We start from the raw sequence: 18,246 nt of genomic DNA, 5'->3' as shown, positions 1-18,246 counted from the left end.
GGATTGAGCCAATCGGACAAGTTCAGGTTTTGTGGGGTAGAAACAGGAAGTACCAGTAACCTCCTTTCAGGATGTAAAATACTCATGTCAGAACAGCTGCGCACAGAAATACATGACAGCATCTGTGGAGTAATCCATCTTTACATCCATAAAAATTTCAATATCCCTGCCCCAAAACAATCATGGAAACAAAAACCACATCCGATCCTTGAAAATGAACATATAATGCTCATGTATGACAAGATGATCCCTTCCAAGTGTGGACTTTGCAAACAAAGCATTGTGTCAGGACATTGTGCTCAAACACGAAAAGGAAAAGTCGGCGTTGTTGATCGACGTTTCAGTTCCCATGACTTTGGACGAAATGATACAGAAATCCAGGATCTGAATCTGAAAACAAATACCAGGATCTGAAAAATGAGCTCAAGAGGACTTGGAAACTGAAGAAAACTGAAATTATACCGTTGATAGTTGGAGCTACAAGAATGATAAAGAAAACCTTCACTGACTCCTTGAAAATCATTCCAGGGAATGAATACAACTACAAACGAATTTCAGTTTAAAGTTCAGTGACGATCCTGAAAACTACCATCGAACGAAACTGTGAACACAAGAAAACTTCACAACTTGCTCAATCAAACATGACCCCTTACCAATATGGAGGGGGAAACACACACATACACACATACAAACACACACACACACACACACACACACACACACACACACACACACACACACACACACACACACTTAAAGAAACACACAAACTCAAACAAATGCACACACACTCAAACAAATACACACACTCAAACACACACACACACATATACACATACACACACTTAAATAAACACAAACTCAAACAAATGCACACACACTCAAACAAATACACACACACTCAAACACACACACACACACACTTAAACAAACACACACACTCAAACAAATACACACACTCAAACACACACACACACACACATACACATACACACACTTAAAGAAACACACAAACTCAAACAAATGCTCACACTCAAACAAATACACACACACTCAAACACACACACACACACACACTTAAACAAACACACACACTCAAACAAATACACACACTCAAACACACACACACACATACACATACACACACTTAAAGAAACACACAAACTCAAACAAATGCTCACACTCAAACAAATACACACACACTCAAACACACACACACACACACATACACACACTTAAACAAACACACACAAAGTTACAGAAATGCACACACACTGAGACAAATACACACACTCAAACACACACACACACAAACACATACACACACACACAGAAACACACACACACACACACACAAACACACACACACACACACACAAACACACACACACACACACACACACAAACACACACAGAAACACACACACACAAACACACACACACACACAAACACACACAGAAACACACACAAACACACACACACACACACAGAAACACACACAAACACACACACACACAAACACACACACAAACACACACACACACACGATTCGTTTTTATTTATTAAAAGTGTAAACATGAACTGGAATTCTATTTTGTTTCTCAAACTTTGGGATATCTTTAATCCCATAACTGTGTTTGTTGTTCCTCTTGTAGGAAGTTGTTCACATCACCTGTCAGGGTTTATTGTTTGTTCGTCCTCATGATCAGGTGTACAGGTGTTAACCATTAAATTGTTTGTTTTTCCCAATCGTTTCAGCCTGAATCTTTGATTACTTTCCTCGTTCAGTGTGAGTTGGTACTTTAATCTGATTATAGTTATTTATGGACGAATATAAGTTATTAATTGTATCAAAGTCCAACTACCCTTTTCCTTTTGTAAGATGTGAATTCAGTTTCTTACCTTAACTTGACTCATCTGCAAACATATTGACAACCGAATCTTACCAACTGGGGTCCTGTGGGACCCCAACTCAATATCAATCAATTTCACTAAATCTGATGAAGTTTCATAGAAAATTAATTTTTTTTTGAACAATGTCGAGGCTCATATGAGAGCGAACACAAAGAACGTGCAGCAAGGGGAGCAGGAGTCAATAGCGGTGGGGAGAGGGACATGAGGAGATCTGTGGAACGGAGAGGGATTTGGGGGTGGGGGACACGGGGTAAACAAGATGGACACTACAGGGACTTTCAGGAAGGAAAGCAGGAAATTTGAAGGTGGGTTTGGGATGGATTAACGGGGGAAGAAAAGATCGTGATTTTCGATGGAGGAAGATCAGAGATGGTGGTAAACATCTGTTTTAAACACCTGGAGGGAAGAGTGGGATCTAAAAGAGTGTAAGTGTGAAACGTCACGCAGGCACGATGGGCCAGCTGGCCAGTTCACACAATTCCATTTTTTTGCAAATATCAGCATTACACCGATTTTTCACGGGAAGTGTGGGAAATGTAGATTTTCGTAGATCTCGGAAAGAATTTAACGAGAAAAATGTACTCTGACAAGATTAAAGAAGGTTTTTGAATGATACCACGTGAGAACGTGATGACGTCATCTGAACGGAACAAGCCGCCATTTCCGTACGTCGGGGGCGGAGTCAACGGCGACTTCTCATCACGTGTTCCTGGTCACGAGGTTTGCTCGAAAAGATCGTCAGCCTTGAGAGTTGACACAGGAGGAGTGGAGGTCTCACAACGTGCTCGTCTGTCCTCCCTTCACCTGAACCTTCCAGGTGGTTGAACATTACCTCAGTTTCCCTTCCAGATCCACAATAATGAACCGAATTGGAGGACAACGTCGACGTCGTTTGTTACGGTGAGGACCGGGGTTTCTTCAAGGGGGGAAATCTAAATATCGGATGTAGCAGAAAAAGTAATCATCGCTTCGCTGACGTATTTAATGAAATGACGTCATGTTGTTCTTCACGAACATTCTGCTCCATTCACCCCGTCATTAGCCCGAGGTGATCTTACATGTGCTCGTCAGTCAGTTCGCCCCTTCTTGTTCTTCATCCTTCCTCGCTGATGATATTTATATGGGAGAAAATACAACCGGTCACTTTGTTGAGGGAAACCTTGGGATCCTCGGGGTCCTGAGTTCGAGTCCCGCTGGCCACTGAATTAACACCAGGTGGGGTTGACTCAACCTGTCTTCCTTCCGAGGTCGGCGAAATGAGCACCGGTAAACTAGTAATTATCCCTGCGGGTCGAAGGCGATTTAAGGGTTGGTGTCAGGAAGGGGATCCGGCCATAAAAAAACATCACCACAAGAAAAGGGAACCACGATTGGAGCCGCAAAAAGCTGAGCCGTGGTCAGGGGGGAAGGCTTTCAAATGGTGGGAACTTTGTTAAGGGAAACGTGAAGTGGGGGAGAAAGGGGACTCTCTCTGTCTCTCTCTGTCTCTCTCTCTCTCTCTCTCTCTCTGTCTCTCTGTCTCTCTCTCTCTCACCCTCTTTCTCTCTCTCTCTCTCTCTCTCTCTCTCTCTCTCTCTCTCTCTCTCTCTCTCTCTCTCTCTCTCTCTCTCTCTCTCTCTCTCTCTCTCTCTCTCTCTCTCTCTCTCTCTCTCTCTCTCTCTCTCTCTCTCTCTCTCTCTCTCTCTCTCTCTCTCTCTCTCTCTCTCTCTCTCTCTCTCTCTCTCTCTCTCTCTCTCTCTCTCTCTCTCTCTCTCTCTCTCTCTCTCTCTCTCTCTCTCTCTCTCTCTCTCTCTCTCTCTCTCTCTCTCTCTCTCTCTCTCTCTCTCTCTCTCTCTCTCTCTCTCTCTCTCTCTCTCTCTCTCTCTCTCTCTCTCTCTCTCTCTCTCTCTCTCTCTCTCTCTCTCTCTCTCTCTCTCTCTCTCTCTCTCTCTCTCTCTCTCTCTCTCTCTCTCTCTCTCTCTCTCTCTCTCTCTCTCTCTCTCTCTCTCTCTCTCTCTCTCTCTCTCTCTCTCTCTCTCTCTCTCTCTCTCTCCCTCTCTCTCTCTCTCTCTCTCTCTCTCTCTCTCTCTCTCTCTCTCTCTCTCTCTCTCTCTCTCTCTCTCTCTCTCTCTCTCTCTCTCTCTCTCTCTCTCTCTCTCTCTCTCTCTCTCTCTCTCTCTCTCTCTCTCTCTCTCTCTGTCTCTCTCTCTCTCTCTCTCTCTCTCTCTCTCTCTCTCTCTCTCTCTCTCTCTCTCTCTCTCTCTCTCTCTCTCTCTCTCTCTCTCTCTCTCTCTCTCTCTCTCTCTCTCTCTCTCTCTCTCTCTCTCTCTCTCTCTCTCTCTCTCTCTCTCTCTCTCTCTCTCTCTCTCTCTCTCTCTCTCTCTCTCTCTCTCTCTCTCTCTCTCTCTCTCTCTCTCTCTCTCTCTCTCTCTCTCTCTCTCTCTCTCTCTCTCTCTCTCTCTCTCTCTCTCTCTCTCTCTCTCTCTCTCTCTCTCTCTCTCTCTCTCTCTCTCTCTCTCTCCCTCTCTCACCTCCTCTCTCTCACCCTCTCTCTCTCTCACAACCCAGAACTGAACTAAAACCTAAGAACTACCACCACTACTTCGCAGGGTATTTTGTAGACGTCTTGTGAGGGAGGAGCCCAAAGTCGGATCAGGCCACTCAACAGGCGTTTTCCATATTCCCCCATTGGTGCACGGACGCTTTCCCGAGTATTATCCCTGCCCCTTGCAAAGACTTGACGCCGGAAATATCCCCATTCGTTCTGTCTCTCACCACCCGACTCCTCTCCGTGATTAACATGGGGCGAGGGTATTTGGTGGCGCTCCCTGGCCACGAACGTGTGGTGGAGCACGAGGGATATCCATGCGATGTTGAACAGGTTCTATCACATACTTCTCTCAAATGGTGAGAACATGAGCTCCATGCCAAAATGTTCCAAATGCAAGCATCTGTAATGGTACGTGGCGGCCATTGTTTCTTTTGTTTGTTTGTTTTGGATTCCAGAGTGAGGCTCGTGGAAGAGCGAACGCACAGAACATACAGCAATGCAGGGGGCAAGAGGGGTGGGAGAGGGAAGCACAAAATAGTGGAGAACAGAGACAACAGGAGATCTATGGAAGGGAGAGGGATGGGGCGGGGTACCCGGGGGTAAACGATACGGTCCCACAGGGACTTTCAGGAGGGAAAACAGGAAATTTGAAGGAGGTGGTTTTGGGGTGGATTAATGGAGGAAGAAAAATCGTGATTTTGGATGGGTGAAGATATGAGATGGTGGTAAACAACTGTCTGGAAGACCCAGAGGGAGGAGTGGGTTTGAAAAGAGTGTGGGAGTTTGTTGAAGAGGTGGAAAAAAAGAGCAACGACAGAGTGAAGGTGAGCAGTGATTCTTGATTTTGGCAGTTTTCACCAGAAGGGGATTTTTGGTCGAGTTTGAACACCCTGCGGAATTATAGGGGGGACAGAGCACAGACAGAGCGGTGGGGGCAAGGCCGGAGAGGAGACGGCAGAAGACAGAAAGACCACCGACCTGCCTCCGGTGAGAGAGTGAGAGACCCAAAGACTCAGCTTCATCGCAGGAGATACTAATGATTATAAAAGCCTTAGTTCCCACAGCGTGAAGTCGAGCTGGATTTGAAGCAGACGTACCACCACAGAGGGGAGAGCAGGACTGCATCATGCTGCGGATGGAAGCTTTGTAAGTTGTTAGAAGTTCAGGTGTGTTAAAGAAAGACTTTGCACGACGTAGGATTCCCATTCGGCGACTGGCTTTGGAGACCAGCTTGGAGATGTGGCTTTCCAAGAAAAGATCGTGACAGATAGTGAAACCCAGAATCTTGAATGAAAGGACTTCATTGAGGGGATTGTTGAGAAAGTAGATTGTGGGGGGGGGGGGGCAGATGGTCCTTTCGGAGAGACATAGTGAGAGTGTGCGATTCGTCAGACTTGAAAAGACATGTTTCACGTGTTGGACCAGCTTGTGATTTTATCGAGATCTGCAGTGAGCGAAGAAGCTGCTGCTTGTCGATCTTAGGGATGACAGAGGGTACAGCAGAGAGTGTAGTCATCAGCAAAGCGATGAAGAGGGTTTTCCAGAGTCTGAGAGATCATTGATGAAAACCTGTGAAAGAACAGGGCCCAGAACGCTACATTGAGGAACTCCAGCCTGGACAGGAAGAGGGGATGAAAGAACTCCATTTAGGGCCACTCGTTAACTGCGATAGGAGAGGAAGTCTGCGAGCCATGAGTGGACATTGCGTCTCATGTGTTGCATTGAGGACCTCCATCCATTGTTGGGAGAGCAGAAGCAGCATATCCAGGTTAGAGTGACCTGGTCTGAATCCAAATTGATGATCGAGAATCAAACCATTGGAAAAGAGGAAGGATTTATTGTCTGAAGTGATGATGGATTCCATAACCTCGCTGATGAATGGGAAAAAGGTTGATTGGTCTGTGGTTGCAGGGATCTGTTTTTGCACCTTTTTTGTGCAGGGCAGTAATGTTTACTGATTTCTTTGAGATCTTAAAAGTTCCGTGATTGTCCGATATTTTTCCCCGATATCTTCAAAGGACGGTGGTGGACGTCCTTCATGGTTACCGTGGTTGCAGCATTCGTAGCAGTTATGTGATGATAAATGACCACGTGATCTACCTGTGCTGGATCGCGATTGTGGATTTTATTCCAACTACTGTATGTAATACACTTGCATGTTGAGCCTGCTCTGCACTTACTGCTCAACAGGACCAGGAGAAAGCAACGGCGTGGAGATGCACCAGGAGTGCTGAAAGCCCCTTTAAGTTTCTTCCCATCGCCGCCTCATCCTGAGCTGTCTCAATACGTGAGCCAGGTTCTGGAACTGAGCTCTCAGTATGGAGCAAGCAATTCCATCTACAACCTGGTGGGTCCACCTAACATATTTCCCCTCTCCTGGGACTTCATGCACGTGTCCATGACGAGAACATGCGGATCGTGGTGGGACCACTTGTCCCGATGGACACCCGCACGTTGTCCCAAGAATCCCGAGTGGTTTATAAGCCAGGATTTCATCGAGTTACTTTTCGACGAGCCCGTCTTCCCGACCAAGGTCTCGATCTTGGAGACGTACCACCCTGGGAATGTGGTTCGGATACTCGCCATGTCATGGGATGAAGGTGAAGACTCTGCTGTGTGCAGGTACCAATGACGCTTTTGGGTCTTAAAGTCTTTATGCTCACAAGTCCAAAAGGGACGACATGACCAATTATCGTTTGCTTTGGGAGTATGTTTCGTCTCTGACTGCTCTGACATGATGATCACGGGATTTCAATAACATCTTCGTTCTATAAATGGACTCGTTTAATACCTGGTTTTTAATACATTTGATCTGCAGGTAGTGGACAAAAAAATTGGAAACCCCTGGGAAAATGAGTATATATTGAAAGCAACGGTTTCCACACAGGTGTGGCCCATGTGTTGATGAAGCAACTGACATCCCAGCATGCTTATTGTCATGCTAAGGCCTGGTTACCTATAAAATGCTGCACAGGCCTGGTTACCTGTCATTATGGCCAGCATGGCTGCAAGAGGAAAAACCTCAGTGATGGATTGTGTTTCCCCCTTTTAGGAGCTTGTTGGCCTTGTGTGTATTCTTCGTGCTTTACTTTCCCCCCGATCTCATCTGTTTGTTTATCTTTTTACTCTCGTAAGCTCATGGTAGTTTTGCATGCACTTGTATGTCCAGAGCTAAACTCTTCAAAAATCATCTAATTGAAGGTCATTGAACAATTTTTGGTTGGTAACACATTTGCCACTGACGGCGAAATAGGTGAAATGGCCACGCTCCTTTTTAAGCGAAGTACGACCACCCGCCATTACTGTATCTCCAGAACGTTGGACCGAGAAGGTTGTGTGACCACTCAAAATGTTCGGAATGGCCACATTATGGGGGGGTCAGTAATACATTTCCATGTCCAAAAGTCAATGGTTTTTAAGATATTTGCCAAAAACTGATTTCAACATGTTACAGACTTCAATTATTCATCATTGTTCCTTCTTCTTTTGTTCAATTACTTGATTCCTGAAGAGTTCAATTACTTGACTCCTGAAGATTCTCGGTGGGCAATAATCTGCATTAACAAGATTACAATTAACCATATTATTTCTTTCTTGAAGGAGGCGCTAGGTGTTCAAGTGTTAAAGAGTTCTCTTATGGCAAGTAATTCTACCTTGGATCCCTGCTTGCTGTTACTATAACATGGTATGATTTCATTATCGTTGAATTATGCACATTAAAATCATCTGAACAAAGTTTTTGAATAATAACTGCATCATCTACAATTAATTACGCAAAAAAATATTTTTTACAGGAAACTTTAGTGGTTTCAAGGTCAGCAGCCGAAGGGGTTTTTGATGGGACTTCATGCGTTATATGCAACACTGCTTCAGGAAAAACGTTAACAGGTAAATTTCAGATGTAATAGCATCAGAACCCTATTTGGCAAACTGATGAACAATACTTCCCTTACCTCACAATGTCTATGGATGAAAAAGTGTGTACTTATATGTGTGTATACAACGCCATGCTTGTAAACATTAAATCTTTGGTACCTTTGGAACACAGGTAGATTGACCCGATTATTCAGCATCAACAATCCATTCAGCACTGGGATCAGACTTCACAACATCTCTACTGGAGCTGATATACCCCAGGAGGTTGTTGACGGATTACTTGAATGCCTGGAAACTGGTGAGAAGAGTTATCAAGAGTTTGTTGAGACCAGATTTCGGAATAAGGAGAAACACCTACATGACACAATACCTACTAACCGCAAGACTGTTTTCGTGAAGCATGCTTCTGCACCGTCCACAGCGAAGAAATCCATGGCAAAAAAGATGCTGTAGAAACGATTAGGTACATTGATTATGCCAGAGAAAGAGGGTACAGCATGCTAGAGCTCCTGAAGTATGAATTGACCAGCACATCCCAGTTCCTCACCACTGAATGTAAAGATGGCATCAGATTGAAGAAGCCTGATAAAGCCTCCTTATCGAGAGAACTAGTTAATCAACTTCCAGAGGAGAAAAGGAATGTCAAATGTGATGCTCAGATGACAATAGTGGACTTCATGGGACTTGTGCGAAAACTACCAATGAAAAAGATGGGCCTTGACACATTTGGGCAATTGGCTGAGAGTCTTTCCAACAGCATTCTTGCTTAAGGTTCTGAGTCCACAAGAATAGACATTATTTTTGATGTTTATCAAAAATCATCAATCAAGCAAATGGAACGTGCACAGAGAAGTTTTTCTGAAGAAATCACAATCACCATGAGGTCTGACAATCAGAAACTCCCTGTCGATCTTGAGATGTTCTGGAGCTCAATGTTGAACAAAGTAAGGTTGCAGGAGTATGTCTTCAAGTGGATGCTGCAGAATGTTGTGTCAGAATAGGAAATTATCTTTGGAGGAGTATATGGGGGAGAATGGAGGAAACTGTTAGCTGGCACTGAAACACAGATCGCAGAGCTCTCAAGCAACCAAGAAGAAGCCGATGACAGAATCATGTTCCATATTAATGATGGTGTTGTGAAACACGGGGTTCAATCAGTCTTGGTTGACTCAACTGACACAGATGTCTTTGTCAACTTCATCTTCCACTTCAAGAAAACCTGGCAACTACAAAAGCTGTTTGTAAAGCTTGGTAACTGGAAAAAACAAGAAAACTGTGCCAGTCCACCTGTTAGTTGATCAACTGGACAACAATTTGGTGTCGTGTCTCCCAGCCATTCATGCGGGTGTGACAGTACCAGCAAGGTGGGTCCAAAACTGTCTGGCATGAAAGAATATCCATGGATCTCTCCCTACTGGAAGGGTTTGGTGTAGAGGAACTGTCACCACAGATGATAAGTAATGCTGAAAAATTCCTTGTGTCTGGATTAAAGAAGACCGACTGTTCCACATTCGATGAGTATCGTTGGGAGCAGTACCACAACTCCAAGAAAGAGCTCGACTTCAACCAGCTTGTGTGCTGTTCTTCAACGCCACGAGAACACACAAAGCGAGCATATCTGCAGTGTAAGATGTGGTTACAAGCTCCAAATCCTGCAGTCACCAAACCAGATCCACGCCAGTATGGTTATAAAGCAACAGATGTTGGAATTAAACCTGTGATACTGCCAGTACCGTGCAGGCCCGATGACCTGCCCCCTCCATGCAAATGTCCAACATCATGTATGAGTACCAAGACGTGCACTTGCAGAGGAATGAATATAAAATGTGTGGTGTTTTGTGGCTGTAGTAAAGGCAAAAAGTGTAGAAATCCACATAATTAAACTATAAAATATGGACAATGTGCAAAATTACAACAGGTAATATAATAAAGGGTCAGAACTGTAGTGTGTACCATGCTGAAATCAGTTTTTGGCAAATATCTTAAAAAACCATTGACTTTTGGACATGGAAATGTTTTACTGAATCCCTATAATGTGGCCATTCCGAACATTTTGAGTGGTCACACAACCTTCTCGGTCCAACGTTCTGGAGATACAGTAATGGCGGGAGGTAGTACTTCGCTTAAAAAGAGGCGTGGCCATTTCACCTATTTCGCCGTCAGTGGCAAATGTGTTACCAACCAAAAATTGTTTAATGACCTTCAATTAGATGATTTTTGAAGAGTTTAGCTCTGGACATACAAGTGCATACAAAACCACCTTGAGCGACTCCAGTATTTATTTTTTCTCTGGTGCGTCTTGTGTTTTCATTCATCTGTCCCTTCCTACTTTTCCCCGACCTTCCTTCTGTCTGGTAGGCCTTGTCCACCGGCCAGGAAGTTGGCCTCACGCTTCCTTGACACCACCTCACTCCCTCCCCTCCCACTCCCCCTCTTTCCTAGCGTTGTTCCCGCCATCCTCATGACTCCGGCATGGCGAGCAGGTGCCATAACTGCGTCTGATTCAAGTTTGAGAAAGCGGGACCCGTTCCTCCAAGTGAGGTGTTTGGGTGGACTGGAGTTCAAGGCTGAGGATTTATTTCTGTTTAATCTCTTCGACCCACGGATTGGAGGTGTCTTTTCAGTCAGCTGAAAGGTTTGTTGAGTTTTGGGTGAGGTAGACTACTGCTCGGTCAATGGGGTCTCTGGCTGAATGGGCAGTCGAAGCCCTCTCTGACAATGAGAGGACCGTGACGGCCCTCCTTCACAACCTGAGAGTTACTGATCATGATGTGCAATATTGGTTGGCTTGATATGTTGAAGTGAAGACCCCAAGAGACCCCACCATAATATTGTTGCGGGCCAGGTATCGGCTGCGAGCACGACTGCTAGATGGAGCTGCAGAGTCGACTCCACCGAACACCCGGAATTTGGATCGTACCTTTCTGGAGAACTCCGAAAGGTACGGGTCCCTCACAGGACCATGAATCGTCCAGAAATCCACCACGTGGTACAGGGTTATTTTCCAATCTTCAAAATACCTCGAAGACCACGTGGCGATCTAACCAGGATTCACACCCTCGACGGCGCTCGTATGGAACGAGCCGCTAGCGTGCTCGAACCGTGTGCGACCCGAGCGGATGATCACCGAGATCCGTCGGTCCAAATGTCCCTTTATGGCCCCAACAACGGCCTTGCTAATTCTCCAACACGCGTCACGCTAAGCCAATGGAGGAAACACAGCAACGAACTGATACATTCAACAAATGTGTTTATTTATAATGGGGCAGGGGAGCATGGAAGAAGGCAGAGTTAACCGAATATAGAAGGAACTAGAGGGGGAGCACTCAGTAGAGTGCAAAACCTCCGCCGCCAATAGTGCTGGATCACTTAAGTGAACCTGATGTCCTATTCATTGCAGGTCAAAACGGATCAGACTCCACTGAACCACGATTGAATAAACGAAACTTGATCGACGTGCATGTAGAAATGCCAAAAAAAAAAAAATCGAAATTTTTTTGAAAATAAATTTGCAAAATTTGTTTGGTTTTTCTCCAACATTTTTTTTTTGGTTGGAAATCACTTAAAACATGGAGAAATGCAAAAAAAAATTCTAATATTTTTAAAACCGCGGAACATACAGGCCGTACGTGGTGGCCCAACACCCTGTTAAGTGTCTTTACATTGGTGTTTCCATTTTTTTGTCCACAACCTGCAAGTTTTTAACATCTCTTCCTTCCTCCAACTACCAATTATCAATCCCCACATCCTCTCCCCCTCACCATCCCAATCACCCCTGAATTCCGTTGAGGCTCGCCAATTTGGAGACCACTTTGTGGAGAACAAATCCCATTTCAAGAACACTTTGTGGTTGACAAATCCCATTTGAAGACCATTTTGTGGTCGACAAATCCAAGTGATTGAATGCTTTTCCGGATGTCGCATGGAGATGAACCCAGAAAGGCTGGTGTTGGCTTCATGGTTAAGGTGGCTGGCTTAAGATCTCAGGTTGAAATAACACCAGGTGGGTTGACTCAGCCTGTCATCCTTCTTAGGTCAGCAAAATGAGTACCGATTACTGGTAACAGGGGCACTGCATCAGCGGCACAGTTCAGAAAATTGTGCAACCAGCAGCCAGGGGCTGCATACAAATCAACAACAATATGTACCGTGTCTCGTTGCCATCTGCATTTGTTTCAATCACACAATGAAGGAGTTGTTTGGCTTTCACACCAGGAGAGGGTGGCTGTGGTGTGGTGTGTTGTTTCGCCACTCAACTGCAGTGTGGGAGTAATAGAGATGTCGAAAAGTTAACCTCTTTACCATTATTTGTCCGATTGTACTTCTTCTTTGTCCGTATGCAGCACAGGGCTTCGGGGTAGCGTCATTGGCTGAGGGTGTAGCTGTGCCACTGATGCAGTGCCCGATGCAAGTTGGGGCAGGAATTTGTAACTTGACCATGGTGCCGGCAATAGCTCGCCTCCTCTTCACGAAAGACACCATAGGCTCTTTACCGTCCATCCGATGGACGACACACATTGATGAATCACCTTGCCTGTGAAACATCAGGATGGCAGTTTATAACTGGGTTGGGATTCAAACCCAGGCGAGACGGCTTGAAAGTGAGTGTGCGTACCTCTGGAGTCCAGACCATCCTGTCAGCCCCCTATTGTACTGTAAGATCTTCATCCTCAAGCCATGACATTTCACACAGCTCAAGGGGATCGTTGTGTAAATTTTGAATACATCAAGTTTCATTCATATATTTGTTAATTTATTTAATAATGTGAGTCATGTCCTTTCACACATCCGTTTGTATCACATTGGAGATGTTGTTCGACATGAGCCACACCCTAATACACAATGTCTACTTCATGGTAAAATCAAAAGGACACTCCTCAAAAGGTTTACTTTGGTGATGTACGATGCAGGTGGCGGACGCTGTGGTCCGGCCCTGCGGACACCGATCTTCCACCGAACGACCCATTCACGTTTTCCCCACCGATACAACCACCGGGTTTTGCGACGAACATCCTCCGTGTGGAGTTCAGTTGCTCCCTGAGTACTTTCTGCATAGAACTGGACACTGTTGTTCTGGACGGTATCCCGGTGGACATCATGCAAGCAAAGAAGAGCAAGAATGAAGAACTTGCTGAGTCAGAAAGACTTCAGAAGAAACAAAACAGAATGGAAAGAAGGAGGAGACGAGCGATGGTTGAACATATGGAGGAAGAAAGGAGGGCAAACAAAGAGAAGCTTTCCCCCTTCACAAATAATGGATATTTTGACCTTTTACCTTTCGAGGTGAGTATGTGAACCCCCACTCGTCATCTTTTCTTCTTGTTTTCAAACTTGGTTTTCCAGATCACATCATCTCATTGTTTGGCTTCAGAATGGTTTCAGACGATGGTGTCAACATTGAAATGGCTGTCCAAGTCTGTTTGTGTTTGGAAGCCTTGATGGCTTCACTAGTGGTTACCTGGGTTGTTTTAAGAGTTATTGGTTTATCATTTGATTGACATCCTTGCCTATCTGGACAGTGACAGTTGGTCAGGTTGATGCACTGACAATGAAATCGATTTTTTTTTCTGCCTTACTTCCACAACAGATTATCGAACTTATTTTATCTCACCTAACACTCCCTGAGCTGTGCTGCCTCGCTCAATGCAGCCGTACCCTGCGCGACTGTTGCTGCAACCCTTCTATGTACAAACACCTGGACCTTAAGCCTTTCTGGCCATCTCTCTGCGAGGAGGACCTTCTGGCTTTGAAGCCTCGTCTCACCCATGCACGCTCGCTCGGTCTCTCATGGACTGGAAACGATGGAAGATTCAGTCCTACGGTCCTAAGAAAGTGAGTAATTGAATGCAAAGTTTGTAATCGATGGCCTGGGTTGAGGTGAACCCTCTCCACTTCTCTTTCATTCTGATCAGTTTCCTCGCCTATCTCGTCTCTTACCGCTTCTCCGATCACCAACAACCTTGGTCGACATAATTACCAGTCACAAATGTGCTTGCAGGATAGAAATTTACTTACCACTCTTCAGTTTATCCAGGTTGACCCGATCAAAAGTAGAGTTTTCTCAAAGCGTTTCCCATGCTGAAGTCACGGAATTCCGGTGCTGGACGACATTGTGTCACCGAATTGTTATTGCTGCTGTTTTTATTTTGTTTCATTAATTTTTGTTTGGCCTTTCCGTCCTTTCATTCCTTTACCATGTCCTTAGCAGTCCTTTACAAGTGGCTATTCCGATGTCATTATGCTACGGGGTGGTTGTAGTTGTGCGTCCTCACGTCATATTGTTGCGGAGCCGATTATCCGCTGCGAGCTCGACCACTAGATGGAGCAGTAGGGTCGACTCCACCGAACGTCCGGAATCTAGATCGTACCTCTCGGAAAACTCCGAGGGTACGGGTCCCTTACCGGACCGTGAATCGTCAATAATTCCACCACATCGCACAGGGTTATTTGCCAATCTTCAAAATACCAAGAGATCCACGTGGCGAGTTACCGAGTATTCACACCCTCGACGAGCCGTTAGCGTGCCCGACCCGTGCGCAACCCGAGCGGATGGTTGCCGAAGTTCCGTCGATCCAAATGTACTGTTACAGCGGCAACAGCCTTTGTAATTCACCAACACGCACCATGCTAAGCCAATGGAAGAAATGCAGAAACAAGCTGATACATTTAACAAATGGGGGAATTTATTCACAGTAATCGAGGAAACGAGGGAAGCACGTAAGGGCAGAGTTATCACGACTAATATAGAATGCAAATTTGCACACAAGCACTTAAACAATTCCTACTTTCAGATGGGCCCACACACAGACGTACACCCAAAAGAAACGGACCCAAAATGGTCTTTATTATCCCTTCAGCTCGGAGGGAATTCGAGCCGAGGGACAAGAAAGTCGCAGGCGACCTGGCCGCGAGCACGCGACTCGACGTCCACACCTTCCCGGAGCACCAGTCGGAACGAACGGACCAAGGTCAGCCAGACGCAGACCACGCCAGCCACGAGACGAGATGACCCGGGAACCAGAGCACGCCAATGACGAGATGCCTTTCGCTCAGCCTCGAGAGATGCGTTTTGAACGGGCGCGAATTCTTCCTCTCTGGCTCGAGCAGATCCACCTCGAGAGATGTGGTTTCAACGGGTGCGAATTCTTCCTCTCTCGCTCGAGCAGATCCACCCGATCCTTCGCTCTCCGTTCCTTTTTATCGCTCTCGGGCGCGGTCCGCTCAGGTGTGGCCCGCTCTCGGGCGCGGTTCGCCCAGGCGTTGTTGTAGTTGGAGATGGAGTAGCCGTAGTTGTTGTTGTGAGTGATGTAAAAATCCTAACTATCAAAATAATTCACAGCGCATGTCCATTTATTCACCCATTAAACGAGGGATGGGGACCCGAACTAAAAACTACATACTTACCGATATAACTGTTCTATAGGACCTGTTTGTGGAGTGTTCATGGCTTCCAGATTCGTAACAATATCACATCCCATCCCTTCACCATTCCTTGACGGTAACATCCAACTGCTATTAATAAGCTTGGTCACCCGATCAAGATCGGGTTGTTTCGCCTTTCGAAAACCATCAAGAAGATTGATTGTAAAAACTGCCGAAAAAAACAACAACAAACAAAAATAACCCGAGAGTGCACCACGGCAATGACAGGCCAAATGGCCTCGTTTGCTTCTTTGAGTTTCATTTCTTCATTTTTCAGACGTACAAACACAACGTCAGACGTACAGACGTTGGCTCAGTCTGATGAATGTTGAGGTTATGGCATATGTGGAAATGAAATAAAGCAACGAACGCTGGTGTGTTTATAATCATTACAATGTACCCAGTGATTTGTCAGTATGATGATGAGGCATTTGATGATATGAGTGAGGAAAGTGAAAAAATATCGCTTTATCATTGAGAAACCATTGCGGCCTGTTCCAAGTCAAGGCATTGTTGAGCAGGCCAAAAAATAATAGAGAAATAAGACCCCAGTGAGGAGGTAGTGAGGAGGAGGAGATCATAGGGTAAAAAGCGAGGTAGCCGAGGAGGTGCCTCGTGAAGGACATAATTATATGAGGCTTTTAATTATTTTCAAAGGAGGTGTTATATTTAAACGAAACACCCTATGATCACTCATACACTCCCTCGGAGTTCCCTTAATATGCATGCAAAGTATCAGGTTGGTAGGTTTCATGGTTTTGAAGTCATGGAGGACACACACACACACACACACACACACACACACACACACACACACACACACACACACACACACACACACACACACACACACACACACACACACAGTGATATTTATTATGATGGAAGAAGAAAGATCGTGAAACACCCAGCAACCCGTGCCTTTTACATCCGATCTTCATGGAATCTCATCATTCTCATTTGTTGGAATGTGAAAAATATAATTAATTTAAATATCTCCTTTCGTCAAATTATTTCCACGACATCGAGGGTGCAGCATATCAACCAAAGATTTTCAATGATGTCGTGTCTTCAATCGGGATCTTTATCTCCCAGATAACTTGTGGGCAGCTTCCATCCTTGAAGAGGTGACAAAGCCCGGTATTGTGCTGTGGTGGAATTACTCGAACCTCCATTGGAATCACTCCAGTAACTCCAGTCCCAATGAGAGTAGAATCATTTATTCAGGTAAACACGGGAAGAAACAAATTCACAGAGCAACACCAAGATGAGCTGTTGTGAACTTCTCTCAGAGATTGTTCACAACCCCAACTTTTTAGAGCAAAATTATTTGCATGGATAGGGGGAAAGAGGGGGCATGGGTCAGACAAACAACAGTACATATTATCTTCACAAAACTATGCATCACTCAATATTCCTCAGCTTTTTAATTCGTAGAACACCATATGTGGTTTGTGTGCAAGCACGGGAACACCGGTCTCCATGTGCAAGCATGGGAATTCATCTCCCACTCAATTGTGGTTTGATTGCAAGTGGGCAGTGAAATTCACAGGACAAGGAGCTCCCTCATCCTTTGGGCAGTATATGTTGTAATCGTGCGAAGGCAAATGTGTGGGCTGCTTACTCTTTTCAAGGACGTTACCTAAACTCTGGGTGGGATCATTCAACCCATGATCCTTCATGGTGAACAACTCCATACGTGGTGACAAAAAGGCTTTTGTTATTTACATTGCTTTGCAATTGACTTTATACCTTTACGAGCATTTAAAAGCGAAAGTACGTTGTAAGCTCCGAGTTTAAGTTGCAATAAGAACACAGAGCTGTATCAATTATGTCCTCATGGACCTTATATGCATGTCCATGGGACTCATATTTGGGATTACACAAGCTTCAATCAAATCAGTCAACACTCATACATGGGAATAATTAATCCCGAATCACAGACACATTCTCATAGACCAATGTTATAATAATGTGCTTGATGAACTTTTTAATCAATCATTGTCTGTCATCTCAGTTTTCAATAATATATTTATTTTATGGGATAAAAGCCTTTGTTTGTGAAGTTTAAACCAATCATGAGATTTAAAAATAAATTTTCCACCACAGCGGCAAATGTGTGTCGATGTTAAGTTGGTTTTGAAGTTTGTCTTGTCTCTCACGGCTTTGTTTAAAACACGATCCCAATGTCGAACTGCGGTACTTTTTTAGGCTCCTGGGTGAGTGGTCTGAGCACCTACTGCACCTGGAGCTGGCAAACTGCCATTGGATCACAAACAAGTCCTTGGAATCTGTCATCAAGCACTGCCCAAACCTTCGTGACCTGGACCTGTCGTCATGTGACGGAATCCCACCTGGACAATTCAGGGAGCTCTCGTCCTTGCAGAGGCTACAACGCCTCGTCCTGTACCGGACGCGTATCAATGTAAGTAAGCTCTTTACGTAGTTTATGTTCGTTTTCTCTCTCTCTCTCTCTCTCTCTCTCTCTCTCTCTCTCTCTCTC

General features: G+C 45.0%; 1 protein-coding gene across 1 annotated transcript; it reads left to right on the top strand.

The window, feature by feature from the left end:
• The first annotated feature begins 2,452 nt into the window (after positions 1-2,452).
• LOC147008313 (F-box/LRR-repeat protein 4-like) lies at positions 2,453-18,189 on the top strand. Its single transcript, XM_085865307.1, has 5 exons — positions 2,453-2,815; positions 6,636-7,067; positions 13,232-13,604; positions 13,909-14,153; positions 17,955-18,189. Exons 1-5 carry the CDS (start codon positions 2,775-2,777, stop codon positions 18,187-18,189), a joined length of 1,326 nt encoding a protein of 441 aa, XP_085721433.1. The 5' UTR covers positions 2,453-2,774.
• Positions 18,190-18,246: the final 57 nt, after the last annotated feature.

The sequence above is a fragment of the Eptatretus burgeri genome, chromosome 20 (genome assembly GCF_056783735.1).
Source record: "Eptatretus burgeri isolate ZD-2024b chromosome 20, Ebu_testis_v1, whole genome shotgun sequence".
In the NCBI taxonomy this organism is placed as follows: Eukaryota; Metazoa; Chordata; class Myxini; order Myxiniformes; family Myxinidae; genus Eptatretus; species Eptatretus burgeri.
The sequence above is the reverse complement of the archived record's forward strand: the minus strand, read 5'-3'. Positions and strand labels throughout refer to the sequence as shown.